The sequence below is a fragment of the Bombus vosnesenskii genome, unplaced genomic scaffold (assembly GCF_011952255.1).
Source record: "Bombus vosnesenskii isolate JDL3184/JDL3185 unplaced genomic scaffold, Bvos_JDL3184-5_v1.1 scf7180000013320, whole genome shotgun sequence".
Taxonomy (NCBI): domain Eukaryota; kingdom Metazoa; phylum Arthropoda; class Insecta; order Hymenoptera; family Apidae; genus Bombus; species Bombus vosnesenskii.
The window spans coordinates 1,008,264-1,021,555 of record NW_022882965.1 but is presented as its reverse complement, the minus strand read 5'-3'; the positions used below and the strand labels follow the sequence as shown (position 1 = coordinate 1,021,555).

General features: G+C 29.5%; 3 protein-coding genes across 11 annotated transcripts; 1 reads left to right on the top strand and 2 right to left on the bottom strand.

The window, feature by feature from the left end:
- Positions 1-2,228: 2,228 nt before the first annotated feature.
- On the bottom strand, positions 2,229-6,213 carry LOC117235808 (ras-related protein Rab-39B). 2 transcript variants are annotated; one of them, XM_033498163.1, is made up of 4 exons: positions 5,490-5,624; positions 4,978-5,415; positions 4,337-4,446; positions 2,229-4,228 (listed from the first exon to the last, which is right to left on the bottom strand). In XM_033498163.1, the coding sequence occupies exons 2-4, from the start codon at positions 5,083-5,085 to the stop codon at positions 3,790-3,792; spliced, it is 657 nt and encodes a 218-aa protein (XP_033354054.1). In that variant the 5' UTR covers positions 5,086-5,415; positions 5,490-5,624; the 3' UTR covers positions 2,229-3,789. The 2 variants fall into 2 exon arrangements, with proteins under 2 accessions (XP_033354054.1, XP_033354055.1); XM_033498164.1 differs by lacking the exon at positions 5,490-5,624 and adding an exon at positions 6,086-6,213 and having other exon boundaries at positions 2,861-4,228.
- Positions 4,955-10,984, top strand: LOC117235806 (adenylyltransferase and sulfurtransferase MOCS3). Of its 4 annotated transcripts, none has more exons than XM_033498156.1 (7): positions 4,955-5,091; positions 6,129-6,310; positions 6,502-6,715; positions 6,845-7,143; positions 7,223-7,387; positions 10,204-10,506; positions 10,579-10,984. In XM_033498156.1, exons 2-7 carry the CDS (start codon positions 6,133-6,135, stop codon positions 10,728-10,730), a joined length of 1,311 nt encoding a protein of 436 aa, XP_033354047.1. In that variant the 5' UTR covers positions 4,955-5,091; positions 6,129-6,132; the 3' UTR covers positions 10,731-10,984. The 4 variants fall into 4 exon arrangements, with proteins under 4 accessions (XP_033354047.1, XP_033354044.1, XP_033354045.1 ...); XM_033498153.1 differs by lacking the exons at positions 10,204-10,506; positions 10,579-10,984 and adding exons at positions 7,763-7,926; positions 8,242-8,263 and having other exon boundaries at positions 7,223-7,690; XM_033498154.1 differs by lacking the exons at positions 4,955-5,091; positions 10,204-10,506; positions 10,579-10,984 and adding exons at positions 5,958-6,020; positions 7,763-7,926; positions 8,242-8,263 and having other exon boundaries at positions 7,223-7,690.
- LOC117235807 (probable galactose-1-phosphate uridylyltransferase) lies at positions 10,748-13,291 on the bottom strand. 5 transcript variants are annotated; one of them, XM_033498158.1, is made up of 8 exons: positions 13,005-13,291; positions 12,630-12,641; positions 12,346-12,405; positions 12,098-12,267; positions 11,810-12,015; positions 11,513-11,741; positions 11,225-11,441; positions 10,748-11,144 (listed from the first exon to the last, which is right to left on the bottom strand). In XM_033498158.1, the coding sequence occupies exons 1-8, from the start codon at positions 13,018-13,020 to the stop codon at positions 10,897-10,899; spliced, it is 1,158 nt and encodes a 385-aa protein (XP_033354049.1). In that variant the 5' UTR covers positions 13,021-13,291; the 3' UTR covers positions 10,748-10,896. The 5 variants fall into 5 exon arrangements, with proteins under 5 accessions (XP_033354049.1, XP_033354053.1, XP_033354050.1 ...); XM_033498162.1 differs by having other exon boundaries at positions 12,630-12,764; positions 13,005-13,288; XM_033498159.1 differs by lacking the exon at positions 12,630-12,641 and having other exon boundaries at positions 13,005-13,290.
- Position 13,292: the final 1 nt, after the last annotated feature.

Sequence of the window (13,292 nt, the reverse complement as noted above, 5' to 3'; positions counted from 1 at the left end):
TTATAATGTAATACAGTATAACGTGATATAATATAACGCAATATATGTAGCGGCACATGTGTCAAAGGACGATACGAATCGAGAGCAACTCATGTCGTTGCCTCGGGACATTGACACCGTCTTGACGTACAAAACGTAACGATACACAAACTCCAGGCAAAACATTGTCGCCGCGACGTGCAACCGTCAATCGAAGTCGAATTTAAACATTTCGGTACTCCTCCGGCCAGTATAAATAAACGAACACGATCGTTAAGACAATCAGTTAGTATCGAGCAATCTTATAGCGATTAATATCGAGCGAACGTACGCATTACCTTGTATACGCATATCGAGCAGCACTGGCGAACGATGACTAACTCTATACTGCAAATAGTTTTAAATACATTTGGCTACACGAAGTATCAACTCGTCCCATCACTATATACGCCAACATGTTTAATTGTCCTCCACATATAATATAGCGTAATACTATATAACGTAATACATTATAACGTAATAGCACATAACGCAATATATTATAACGTAATACTATGAAACGTAATATAATATAATATAACGTAATACAATATGACGTAATGTAGTATAAGGTAATACAATATAACTGAGATGTAGAATGTGAAAGCTATCAACTGAAAACGCGGCGGTTCGTTCAACAGTTTATTTACTTCCTTGACTAGCGACTTTTTCAGAAGTCTCGACTCGCGACTCTTACTAATGACTGGTTACGGACAACTACTGTCTTGATCCACTTGCTTCCCTTTGTCACCTTTCGATATCCCCACTATACATGTGTTCGTATCCGTCTGCGATTACGGTAACGTATGCCATCCGCCCAGTATTTGAAGTTAGGGCAAAACGTAACACTATATAACGTAATACATTATAACGTATTATAATATAACGTAATCCCATATAACATAATACATTATAACATGATACTATATAGCGTAATACATTACAACTTAACACATTATAACGTAATAGATTATAACGTAATATAATATAACGTAATATAAAATAACGTAATATAGTATAACGTAGTAGTATATAACGTAATATATTGTGACGTAATCCATTATATTTTATTACATTAATAGGTAATACATTATTACGTAATACTATATAACGTAATATAATATAATGAAGTATAATATAAAGTAATTCTATATAACATAATATAATGTAACGTAATACAGTATAACGTAGTACAATATAACGTAATACTACGTAACGTAATTCAGTATAGCGTGCTATAATATAACGTAATACTATATTAGTTTGTCAAATAAAACGAATAAGATATTTCTTAACAACGACCAATATTCTTTAATTGTTATTATTTAATTATGAGAATATTATATAAACTATTCTTTCTCAGTTTGCTTTTTTACAAATTTAGTTTTATTCTGTTTAGCTAATGTTTCATAATTACGTGAAAATGTAACTGTAACAATGATATTTTGTAATATTTTTCTTGTATTCAGACAATTTTACATTTCAGAGATATAAATTATTCAGTTTACAAAAATCTGTATAATTTAAGCATATTGGCAAGAAAGTATTAACTTGTATATACTGTATATATGTTATATATTGTACATTAAATATGAAATTATATCTCATCAACATTTTGATTACTCCATCTGTTACAGCCTACAAAAATAACCAGTTACACAAAACACACACCATATTTTATATATATCTAAAATTATGAATATGATAATATGTAATTTTAGTAGAAGTATCTTTGTAATTAATTTATTCTAAAAAAAAAGCAAAAATATTAATTTATTGAGCTAAATAAATAGAAATTATCTAGAATATGGTGGCAGAACATAATTTTGTAAATTCTATCACAAAAGAAATGTCAATAATTAATACTCGCATTACATTATCAAAAAAGGATATATAATTCTATAATTGTTTATTTTCCAACATGATTATATGTATATAAATGTGTAGTGCACTAAGATGTATATATTGAATTGTCAAATTAGACATAAAATAAATTTTATGAGAAAACAATTTTTACAAAATAGACATTATAATATATGTATATATATGTCTGTGTCCGTTTTTCACATATTATGTATAATTATAGTTTTATATAGTCACATGTTAAAATAATATAACATAGATTTATTATAATTCATGTCCTCAATATGATATTAATTTCTATTTACAAAAAAATATTTTAAAACAGAAACGATCACATAACAAATTTAGATTTTTTATAGATGAAAAAGTCTATTTGTCAATTAGGATATTACAACGTTGTACGTTCATTACATACATACATCACTTATTGACAAAAAGATATGTCCTATAGCTATACAAATATAATGATAAGTTATATGTTACTGTTTCGCGTTTTTCTTTCTTTTTCCTAATAGCTATTACTCATTTCGTCTTATGCCACAGTTAATAAGTACAAAACTTCATACATAAATTCTATCCATGCTGCATTTACTTACATTATTTATACAAATGCAGATTTTACTGCACTTTATCATTTGATACATATTCTATATATCTGTTACATTGTACAGATATAAATACATCTCTGCTTAATTCGTGTTGTATTGAAAAATGCAAATCACATAAATAATATTTTTTTGAATAAAATTTATTTGACTAATTTATTTCTGTCTTAAGAATGTATGTATGTATATGCAAGTGTTTATGTTCTTAACTTATATCTTGAAAGTCAGAAATTTATTTTCTTTTAAGAGATTGACATGATAAAATGTAAAATGTACCATCCAATAAAAAATGGTTGTATTAAAAATATTATATTAGATTATATAAATTTTTCATATCATATTTAAACTGACATGTTTATATCTTATGATAAAAATATGATAAAGCAGATGTTTATTAATTCGTAGCAACTTATACAAATTGTGGTGCACTATCTATTATTCTATAACAAGATCTTGTAATATTTTGACATAATTATATAATATAATATTTACAGAATAAGTTTATGATGTTTTAAAATTAGAGCACATACAGATCGCTTCTTATATATTGTTTCATAAATTAAGATATAAGTACTGATATATTAACTTGTTTGGCTTTAATTAAATATGAACAGTACGAATATATATATATGTATGTATTTTGGCTCTTCATATATATGTGACATTATCACAAACTGTGTCATTAAAAACAAAAAATAACTTCTGTATGTAAAACGCGTGATCTACAAACATTTGCATTTTTATTTCGAAAACTTTTCTTTAATTTATATAATATTCACTATAATACTCTATTATTACAATATTTAAAAGATGATTTTGACAAAGAAGCACATTCGTTATTTTCTTTCATCATTAACAAAATCATTAATTTATGACAAAATTCATAAAAATGCTATAGCTACATTTATACTATGAACATGAACTTTCTTTACATTGAGATATTTTGTTCCTTAAATAAGATAAGAAACAGTTCTAGTTCAATGTCTGTGTACTTCAATGACATATAATCATTCGTTTATACAAGCTATGTACAAAAATGTCTAATCAAGATTTATACACATTTTAAATTTGTTGTAAATCTTTCTTCTAAAACGAGAATGCAGTGGAATGTAATTATTAAAGAATAGAATTTTCTTTCATGTTTGTCAAATAAAATTGATATGGAAATTTGAATGTATTCTTTCGGTCTTTCTCTCTCTTAATATACATGTCTCAAGATTTAGAAAAACTTAAGAAACATGAATTTTTATAGTGCCACTGCATTCTGAACATTGTTTGCTTTTATAACAAATTAAATTTTAACTTAACAACAAGAGGATTTTGCAGGTTCTGCTTCGACTAGATTAAAATCTAAACCACCAGGCCTAGCAAATCCAGTTTTTATTCCATCCCAACCATCTTCTACCTTATATTCACCAGTCTGTATTCTATTATAAACTTCCTGTGTAACTGTTCGAAATGCTTCTTCAACATTAACTCCAGTCTTTGCGCTGGTTTCAATGTGATGTACTCCATGTTGATCAGCAAAAGCTCTTGCTTCTTCTTTTGAAACTTCTCGCCTACTTCCATTGGTAACTAAATCTAATTTACAACCTACCAATGCAAATACAGGGCGATGTGGCTCAATATGTCTACGAGCTTCCATCATCCACTGAGGAATATGTTCAAAACTTGCTCTATTACAGACATCATACACAAGCAGGGCACCAACAGAGTTTCTATAGTATGATTTTGTAATTGACCTAAGATAAACAATACATTTCATTATTTTACTTGTATCAATGACATATCATATCTTGTTTTTAATATATTCGTAATTACTAAAAACATATAATACAAATATAACACACCTAAATCTTTCTTGGCCAGCTGTATCCCATAACTGTAATTTTATTCTTGTTCCATCCTTTACTTCAATTAATCTAGCAAAAAAATCTACTCCTACTGTTGGATCTGAAAGCTAATCAAATAAAATACGTTATATACTTCCTATAATAATATCAGATATAAACTCATTGAATTGTAAAAGAATTATAATTTTTGATTTACTAAAAAACATACTCTATATAAAAGTCAATGACAGATTCAAGATAAAAGATAAAAATGTATCTCAATCAAAGATACCGTTTTGTTTATTATTGTTCATTAACCTACTAATTGTACAATGTATATAATAATTATAATTGGACATTAAAACTAATTCATTTGCGTGACAAAAATTCTTCAAACATATTTAATATCATAGCATTTTTATGCTGTCCTGAATTCTTTATTTAAAAAATAGCAATCAACTACATAAATATTATTAGATCAGCAAAATTGGAAATACTCCAACGACATAAAATCTATTTCAACTTCGATTTCAACATCAATTACAGTATAACTTATTTGATATTATGAAAAATGACAAAAAAACAAAACATGACAGATTTGATTAAAATCAACATTTTTATCAACATTGTTGACAATAACGGTTAGAGTCGCTGCGTACCTCTGCGAACTTCCCATCAGTAAAATATTTCAGCAACGAACTTTTTCCGACTGTACTGTCACCGATAAGTATCAGGCGAAATTGATAGTCAAAAATTGGTTCCACCATCTTGACGTATGTATATATTACGATTAAAGTTCTTCACAAGCAATACTCCAGTTGTCACTTATAAAGTCATGATTTTCTTGTATGCGCTTGTCAAGAGTGAGAACCTCGCTGACCGTGACATTAATCATCAACTTCCTACCTTTGCCCAAGACTGTACTGCACTTATTGCGCACGACACTGTACAAATAAACACGTAGATCTCGTAAGGATCTTTGAAACCAAGCACATCGTAATTTTCAACGAACTAGCTGTTTTTAGCAGTTCCAAATTTCACTGCTTCTTCTTTAATTCTTTGAGACACTCACAGAACCACGCGGTCATAGTAGCCACCTAAAATACACATTTCACGGGTTTAACTAGAAAGCTTGAAAGACATAATAATTTAATTTATAGATATTGCTTACACATATTTATAGTTTACTTAATACAAATCTGTATACAATCAATGAATACCAAAAAAATTAAAAGAAAATATTGACTTCTTTTCTTTACTAGTTAAGTAAAATGGACAAAAGAATATTATTCTAAACTCTAAAAGTAAATATCGAAAATATTCTCTATTTTTGTTACACTACTTGAAACGATAAATTCTTCATTTTATCTATCACGTTGAAAGGATTAAAGGTTAATTAAGAGATTAGTCGAGCATTTTTGCGTATACTAAATATGTAAAGCATAGTGCCATTTGCATCTTAAACGTAGAACAGGGCACAGAATGTGTAATATATATCTATTCAAGTAGATGCGTGTATACTGATTATAAAGTAATAAAACAAGTGATAGTATTCGAAATTAATAATAAAATAATAAAGATTAGAATAATAATCTTCACTCGTCTTTGTTTAAGTTTTATCTATAACGAGTTGTTTCTTATGTAGGATTTGCTACTTATGTAATAACAACCTTCTAACCAGTAATTTTGTGAATAAGTTTTAGTACGTATAACCTAACTACGTGATTTTCTGTAATAAAAAATTTTGAATTTAATTTTACTCTTAACCTTTTATAGTAGAACAGTAAATCATTTTTAAATTTTTTTCTAGAAAAATGAACGAAAAGAAATTGATTGATGAAATTGTTGAATTGCGTGAGTTGTTACGCACGAAGGAAACTCAACTAGCTGCCTTAAGGCGCGAAAAACAAATCTTACAAGATTACGGTTTGAATAACGAAGAAATATTACGATATAGTAGGCAAATATTTTTGCCAGAAATTGCTATTAAAGGTGTATTCTATTTACAAAATTTTAAAATGTATTATATATATTAAATTAAAATCATATGAATTTCATATAACAAAAATCTGTTATTCTTTAGTATTTAATATTTTCTCTTCTATATGTATTCTTAATTTGATATATAAATAATAATAAAGTCTTTATTTTCAATTCTAACATTTTTCATTATATAATTACAGGTCAAGTAAAATTAAAGAATAGCGCAATATTGATCGTAGGAGCAGGTGGACTTGGATGCCCAGCTGCATTATATTTAGCATCTGCTGGTGTTGGACAAATTGGTATAATTGATTATGATGATGTAGAGATTAACAATCTTCATAGACAATTATTATATGCAGAAACAAGTATTGGAACACCAAAAGTAAATACTGCTGCAGAAAGTCTTAATCGGTATTTGTATATCAATATAATATGCATAGATTTTTACAAGTATATGTATTAAATGTTTATTTGATGGTAAAATTCATGATATAAAATATCCCTACTTTTATAATCTAAACTAAATATTCCTAATTTTAGCTTAAACAGTGACATTAAAGTTACTCCATATAAAATTCAACTAGATAGCAGTAATGCTCTGGACATAATAAAGTCTTACGATGTAGTGGTAGATGCTACTGATAATGTAGCTACACGTTATTTATTGAATGATGCGTGTGTTCTAAGTAATAAACCTTTAGTATCTGGATCAGCATTAAAATTTGAAGGTCATTTATCTGTATTTAATTACAATGGACCTTGCTACAGATGTATATTTCCTAAACCTCCTCCTCCAGAAACAGTAACAAATTGTGGAGATGGTGGTGTTTTTGGCCCAGGTATTATTTTTTAATTAATTTAATTAATTTATACAGTATTTTTAATTCGAAAAATATTTATTACTTAATTTAACTGCAGCTGTTGGTACTATTGGCGTCTTACAAGCATTAGAAGCGCTGAAGATAGTACTCGATCTTCCGCATGTACTATCCGGTCAACTTCTATTATTCGATGGACTAGAAACGAAGTTTCGTAAGATCAACCTGCGTGCTAAAAATATAAACTGTGCCGTTTGCGGCGAACATCCAACTCTGCACAAATTAATTGATTATGAACAATTTTGTGGTGCAAAAGCAAATGATAAAGATCCGAAATTAAATTTATTAAGAACGGAAGAAAGAATAAGCGTGGAAGAATATAACACAACATTGAAATTAGGCACGAAAGCTCATATTTTAATTGACGTACGTTCAGCCGAAGAATTTGACATCTGTCATTTAAAGAACTCTATAAATATACCATTATGTGATATTAATAACAACGAAACAGTAACATTAATAAGAAGTAGAATACAGGAAATACAAAAACAACATAATAATGCTAGTTGTAAGTATATTTTTCTTAATATGTTATGTTGAAATTGTAAATATATAATAAATATGTGTGCATTTGTTCTAGTATATGTTATGTGCAGAAGAGGGAATGATTCGCAAAAGGCTGTAAAAAGTCTTCAGGAAATATTTCAGGGAAATAATCTAGAAATAAAAGATGTAATTGGTGGCATTCATGCTTGGAGCAAGAAAATTGATTGTACATTTCCTATATATTAATTGTATAAAATTGTATGTAATTGATTACTTTCATGTTTATTGATTTTTACTACTAAAATTAATATGTGTATAATTACATGATGTTCGACATTACATTTTTATAAATATATATACGTGAATAACACGTACATTTATAAAAATATATAGTTATATAAAGTGAATTAATTCATTTAGAATACTCTTCTATCTCAGAACTAGTTAAACTGGTTTCTGGATACTTGTAATGGGAATCTGATAAATTTCGTAATTTCTCTGCTGCTTGTTCTGGCGTTAAGTCTCTTTGTGCTTGTGCAAGAAGTTCATAGCCAACCATATGTTTCTTTACAGTTGCTGAACGTAATAGTGGAGGTAAATAAATTCCGTGGAAAGTCCAATAAGAATAATCTTGTTTTACATATAATTATTTTACTTTTTTTTTTTTTCTTTTTTGTACGTGGAGAAATCCTCATGGACACTCCGCTGCTGCAATAATCGCGTAACAGCAGAGTAGCGTCGGACTCCTACCGACTAAAACTCCACGATGACCATCTTATGCGCGTGACAGGGGTGCTCCAGGAACCTCTTATGAATTAACTTCAGTTGCATCCCCTTCTCGCGTTCTCTTGTTCGAGCCGGCTATTGAGTAGGCGTTAGGGGGAGGTCACTTCTTCTGGTCGTAGTCCGTTGGGGTGGTGGCGGGGCGGCTCTGGGTCATCTGACTGCCATCCTTCTCCATCGTCTTATCCTGCAGGGCTGAGAGTTTTTCTTTCTCTCCCTTTCCGCTCGCTCCTTCGCGAGCATAACTCGCTCGCGGAAGAGGCGGACGCAGGGTGTAGTGGGGCAGCTCCCACGCCGGACAGAGCTCCAGGGTGTGCTGCGCTGTGTCCCTGCCCTCTCCGCAGAACCTATCATTATTTTACTACAGAATCCTCAAAAACATGATGTATGTATATATATCCTGAAGTATTATCAGTCTATTGTCAAGTTATAGAACATTATGGAAATTGCCAATTAAAGTCATAAAAGTCATAAGGAAGTTCGTTAAAATATGTGATTTTCCAATCAAGATATAGAATTTATTCGAGTAATATACGGTAACAATGAGTGGACTAATTCTTCGTGAGAAAACAAATTGGAAGCGCAAAGCGATGTATTGTTTCAGCGAATATCGATTTTAAAGCACGGTTTTAAAGTACGTGTGCGTTTGACTAGGTGTGTTAATTAATATTGCTGTCTGATTTTCGATATGTAAATACAATATCTACATATCTTTAAAGTTATGATAATCGAACTAACAATTTTTTTAAATTTAAATTAAACTTATGATAATGGAACAAACAATTGTTTTAAATTTAAATTAATATTTATCCTTTTAAATGCAACAATTTTTTTTAATAATAACTTCACGCGTTAGTCAGCTGCGCACATATTTGATCGTTCTTTAAAGCTTGAATCTCTGCGAAGAGAAAAAACCAACAAGAACTGGTTCTACGTTTTCTATCAATTTCCTTCCAGATAAATCTCTCTATCTAAAATCCTTATTTCCGTATTTCCTTGAAAAGGTTAAAGTCGTTTTGCATAAAATCCAACGTAGAGAAGAAGGAAGATCCGCAAAAAATTCGTTCAGCTTTCCCTATGTTCAAAGCAATCCTATTCCCAATAGGGTGACTATGATGTTATACCTTCGGTGTTTTTGAAGTATGCAATTGATGTCGTAACGTCAACGCTTTGTAGTACAAATTCAATTTTGAGTTGCAATTTCCGTGTCTGCGTGGCAAAAGCATAAAATCGATAGCGCACGTTTCGTTAAACACGTTTTCTTTGCTGATGGCGCACTATAAATATAAATATTTGAATAAATATCGCGAATTTCATGTTGCTAAAAGATTTATACTATTTATTCGTAAATAACTGTTGGATATGTTTAAGTTGAAACCACTGCATTAGGTCTTTTTTCTTGTTTAAAATTATTTGTATTGGTAAATTGAATGAAAGTTCTAACATGAATTTGTTCTTCTTTTATAAATAGTTTACAGAGGATAAAGCGTGGGTAACTCACGACTGTCGCGATCATGACACTATACATACCTATGTATAGCACGTATACTAAGTTAACTAAAATAGCAAGTCAGAGAAATGGAAACTTTGGAAAATCTAAAGGAAGATAAAACGTTCGAGCCTTGCCAGGAATATAAGATGCTAAGTAATCTTCCTAAGTAATCTCCTCCAGCTTTTTCTAGTTTGATCAATAATTATTAGTACATGTTAGGAAAATAAATAGAAATATAAACTGTGCCGTTTGCGGCGAACATCCAACTCTGCACAAATTAATTGATTATGAACAATTTTGTAGTGCAAAAGCAAATGATAAAGATCCGAAATTAAATTTATTAAGAACGGAAGAAAGAATAAGCGTGGAAGAATATAACACAACATTGAAATTAGGCACGAAAGCTCATATCTTAATTGACGTACGTTCAACCGAAGAATTTGACATCTGTCATTTAAAGAACTCTATAAATATACCATTATGTGATATCAATAACAACGAAACAGTAACATTAATAAGAAATAGAATACAGGAAATACAAAAACAACATGATAATGCTAGTTGTAAGTATATTTTTCTTAATATGTTATGTTGAAGTTGTAAATATATAATAAATATGTGTGCATTTGTTCTAGTATATGTTATGTGCAGAAGAGGGAATGATTCGCAAAAGGCTGTAAAAAGTCTTCAGGAAATATTTCAGGGAAATAATCTAAAAATAAAAGATGTGATTGGTGGCATTCATGCTTGGAGCAAGAAAATTGATTGTACATTTCCTATATATTAATTGTATAAAATTGTATGTAATTGATTACTTTCATGTTTATTGATTTTTACTACTAAAATTAATATGTGTATAATTACATGATGTTCGACATTACATTTTTATAAATATATATACGTGAATAACACGTACATTTATAAAAATATATAGTTATATAAAGTGAATTAATTCATTTAGAATACTCTTCTATCTCAGAACTAGTTAAACTGGTTTCTGGATACTTGTAATGGGAATCTGATAAATTTCGTAATTTCTCTGCTGCTTGTTCTGGCGTTAAGTCTCTTTGTGCTTGTGCAAGAAGTTCATAGCCAACCATATGTTTCTTTACAGTTGCTGAACGTAATAGTGGAGGTAAATAAATTCCGTGGAAAGTCCAATAAGGATAATCTTGTTTTACATATGGTCCAGTTGGGGCTCCTTCAAACAGAATCAATTAAATATCGTGATTAGTTACATGACCTTTTTTAATGAACATATCTAATAATATTTAACCATACCATGCCAACCCATAGAATAAGGGAAAGAGCAATGGAATAAGTTATCATATTTTGTACACAGTATTTTCATAGTAGCTGCTAATGATTCTTGTTGACTTTCTGATAAATCTTGCATTCTAGATACTTGTTTCTTAGGCAATACCATAGTTTCATATGGCCATACTGCCCAAAATGGTACTAAAACTACCCAATCTCGGTTTTCTGATACAATGCGCTCCTACAACATAAAATATACAAATTAAAAAATCTGTAGATCTAAATCTAAATTCTCTTAATATGGTACTTTACTTTTTTGAAAAGTTCTTTTTGTACATAATCTATAAGAAGTGGTTTTTTATTACGATTATAATAATCGCTGAGGTATCTATCCTTTATTTTAGCTTCATTTGGTAAGAAAGAGCTAGCCCAAATTTGACAGTGAGGATGAGAATTGCTACAGCCCATTACAGCACCACGATTTTCAAAAATTTGTACCCAAGTCCATTTCTCTCCCAACTCAAGCATTTCAAAAATCCAGCTAAATCATAACGACATTTATTACATAAAATATTACAATACTACAAACTAAATGTATTACCAACATACCGTTTAACCACTTCTTTAATTTCTGAAATTTTCATAAGTGCTATTGTTACATTTGATTTGGGATGGAAACACATCACTTTACAAGTACCTCTGGCAGCATCCATTTGGAATAATTCATCTTCAGATTTTGATGGATTAGGAACTGATTCCAATAATGCAGGAAAGTCATTGACAAATGAATATGTATTTTCATATATTGGAGTTACCTGGAAAACAAAAACATTTAGTATCATAAAAGTTGTGCAATTCTGGTTTTAAAGTTAAAGGATAGTTATTTAAATGCATTACCTGTCCACTAGCTCTGACGTTGCCCGGACAAAGTGGATTATCAGGGTCATAATCTGGAAGATCTTCTTCTATATTTGTTTCAATTTGTCCCCCCCAGGGTCGTTTCATTCGATGTGGTGACACTAGTACCCATTCTCCCTTTAAGGGATTATATCGAATATGTTGATGTTCTATAAAATATTGATCTAATAGATGATACATAGAACTTGAATTTGATATAATTTCTTCATAAGAACAAAAATTCTAACCAGTAGGATCAAATTGTGTTTTTAAAGCTTCTGTGCCATTTTTCAGGCTGTTCTTATCACCTGAAAATTAGTATTAAGCCTTCATGTATATACACAAAAAATTTGGATAAGATTATGTATATATTACATTAATGTATTAAATTAATTTTTACAGCAAATTAATTTGTTTGACTAAATTACAATTAGTTTATTGCATTAAAGTATATTATTCAATATAAACATTTAAAAATATCATATAAAAGTATTTTGCTTCATTACTATATACATATACACGCATTACTTACACTTTTGGAATGCTACGAATAGTAATACAAATTTTAATCGTCATGTGGATTTCGTTTTAATCAGAACTATAAATAATGCACAATAGACTCACGCGGGTTTTGTTTTGATTTCGATCATACAGAATGTACAATAAACTGTAAAAATTATTATTAGTTTCACATGCCACTACACATTTATAATATAAAAAAAATAAAACAAAATTTGTGGAAGGTCATATGACCGACGCTTATGTTCTAAAATTTATTTACTTGAAAAAAACCTTACGCGATTAATAATGTGTACCTTTTATAAATAATACAACGACTACCTTTATCTTTTACAGATATTTGTTGTACTAAGTGATTAATTTTTCATTTAATATAAAATATTTTTACCTGTTGATGCAGACATTTGTACTTTGGTATCTACTTTTGGTATCGCAAGTGTCGCTTAAGTGCTACTAGCGTACTGGAAAATTTTTAATGACAGCAGTAATTTAAGATATACGTGTCATTGTTTTCATAGACAAGATATTTGTGTAACTATACCAAGTACAGTAATTTATGATAACATTTACATTGCTTACGAAATTTAATGTTCAATGTGTACACATATCGATGTGTATCACGTATTACTACGTATTAGATGGTTGGTGTAAAATCAGATTCGATCTCGATCAGAAC

What these genes read in the sequence shown, in the direction of transcription:
- LOC117235807 (XM_033498158.1), bottom strand. An exon ending in AACACAATTTGATCCTACTG is followed by an intron (nt 12,268 to 12,345) that starts GTTAGAATTTTT and finishes AATATTTTATAG; the next exon opens with AACATCAACATATTCGATAT. An exon ending in ATTAAAGAAGTGGTTAAACG is followed by an intron (nt 11,742 to 11,809) that starts GTATGTTGGTAA and finishes GTTATGATTTAG; the next exon opens with CTGGATTTTTGAAATGCTTG.
- LOC117235808 (XM_033498164.1), bottom strand. Translation starts at nt 5,085, where the DNA reads ATGGTGGAACCAATTTTTGACTATCAATTTCGCCTGATACTTATCGGT. An exon ending in CTGATGGGAAGTTCGCAGAG is followed by an intron (nt 4,447 to 4,977) that starts GTACGCAGCGAC and finishes TTATTTGATTAG; the next exon opens with CTTTCAGATCCAACAGTAGG. An exon ending in GCTGGCCAAGAAAGATTTAG is followed by an intron (nt 4,229 to 4,336) that starts GTGTGTTATATT and finishes TGTTTATCTTAG; the next exon opens with GTCAATTACAAAATCATACT.
- LOC117235806 (XM_033498156.1), top strand. Translation starts at nt 6,133, where the DNA reads ATGAACGAAAAGAAATTGATTGATGAAATTGTTGAATTGCGTGAGTTG. An exon ending in GCCAGAAATTGCTATTAAAG is followed by an intron (nt 6,311 to 6,501) that starts GTGTATTCTATT and finishes ATATAATTACAG; the next exon opens with GTCAAGTAAAATTAAAGAAT. An exon ending in TGGTGGTGTTTTTGGCCCAG is followed by an intron (nt 7,144 to 7,222) that starts GTATTATTTTTT and finishes ATTTAACTGCAG; the next exon opens with CTGTTGGTACTATTGGCGTC.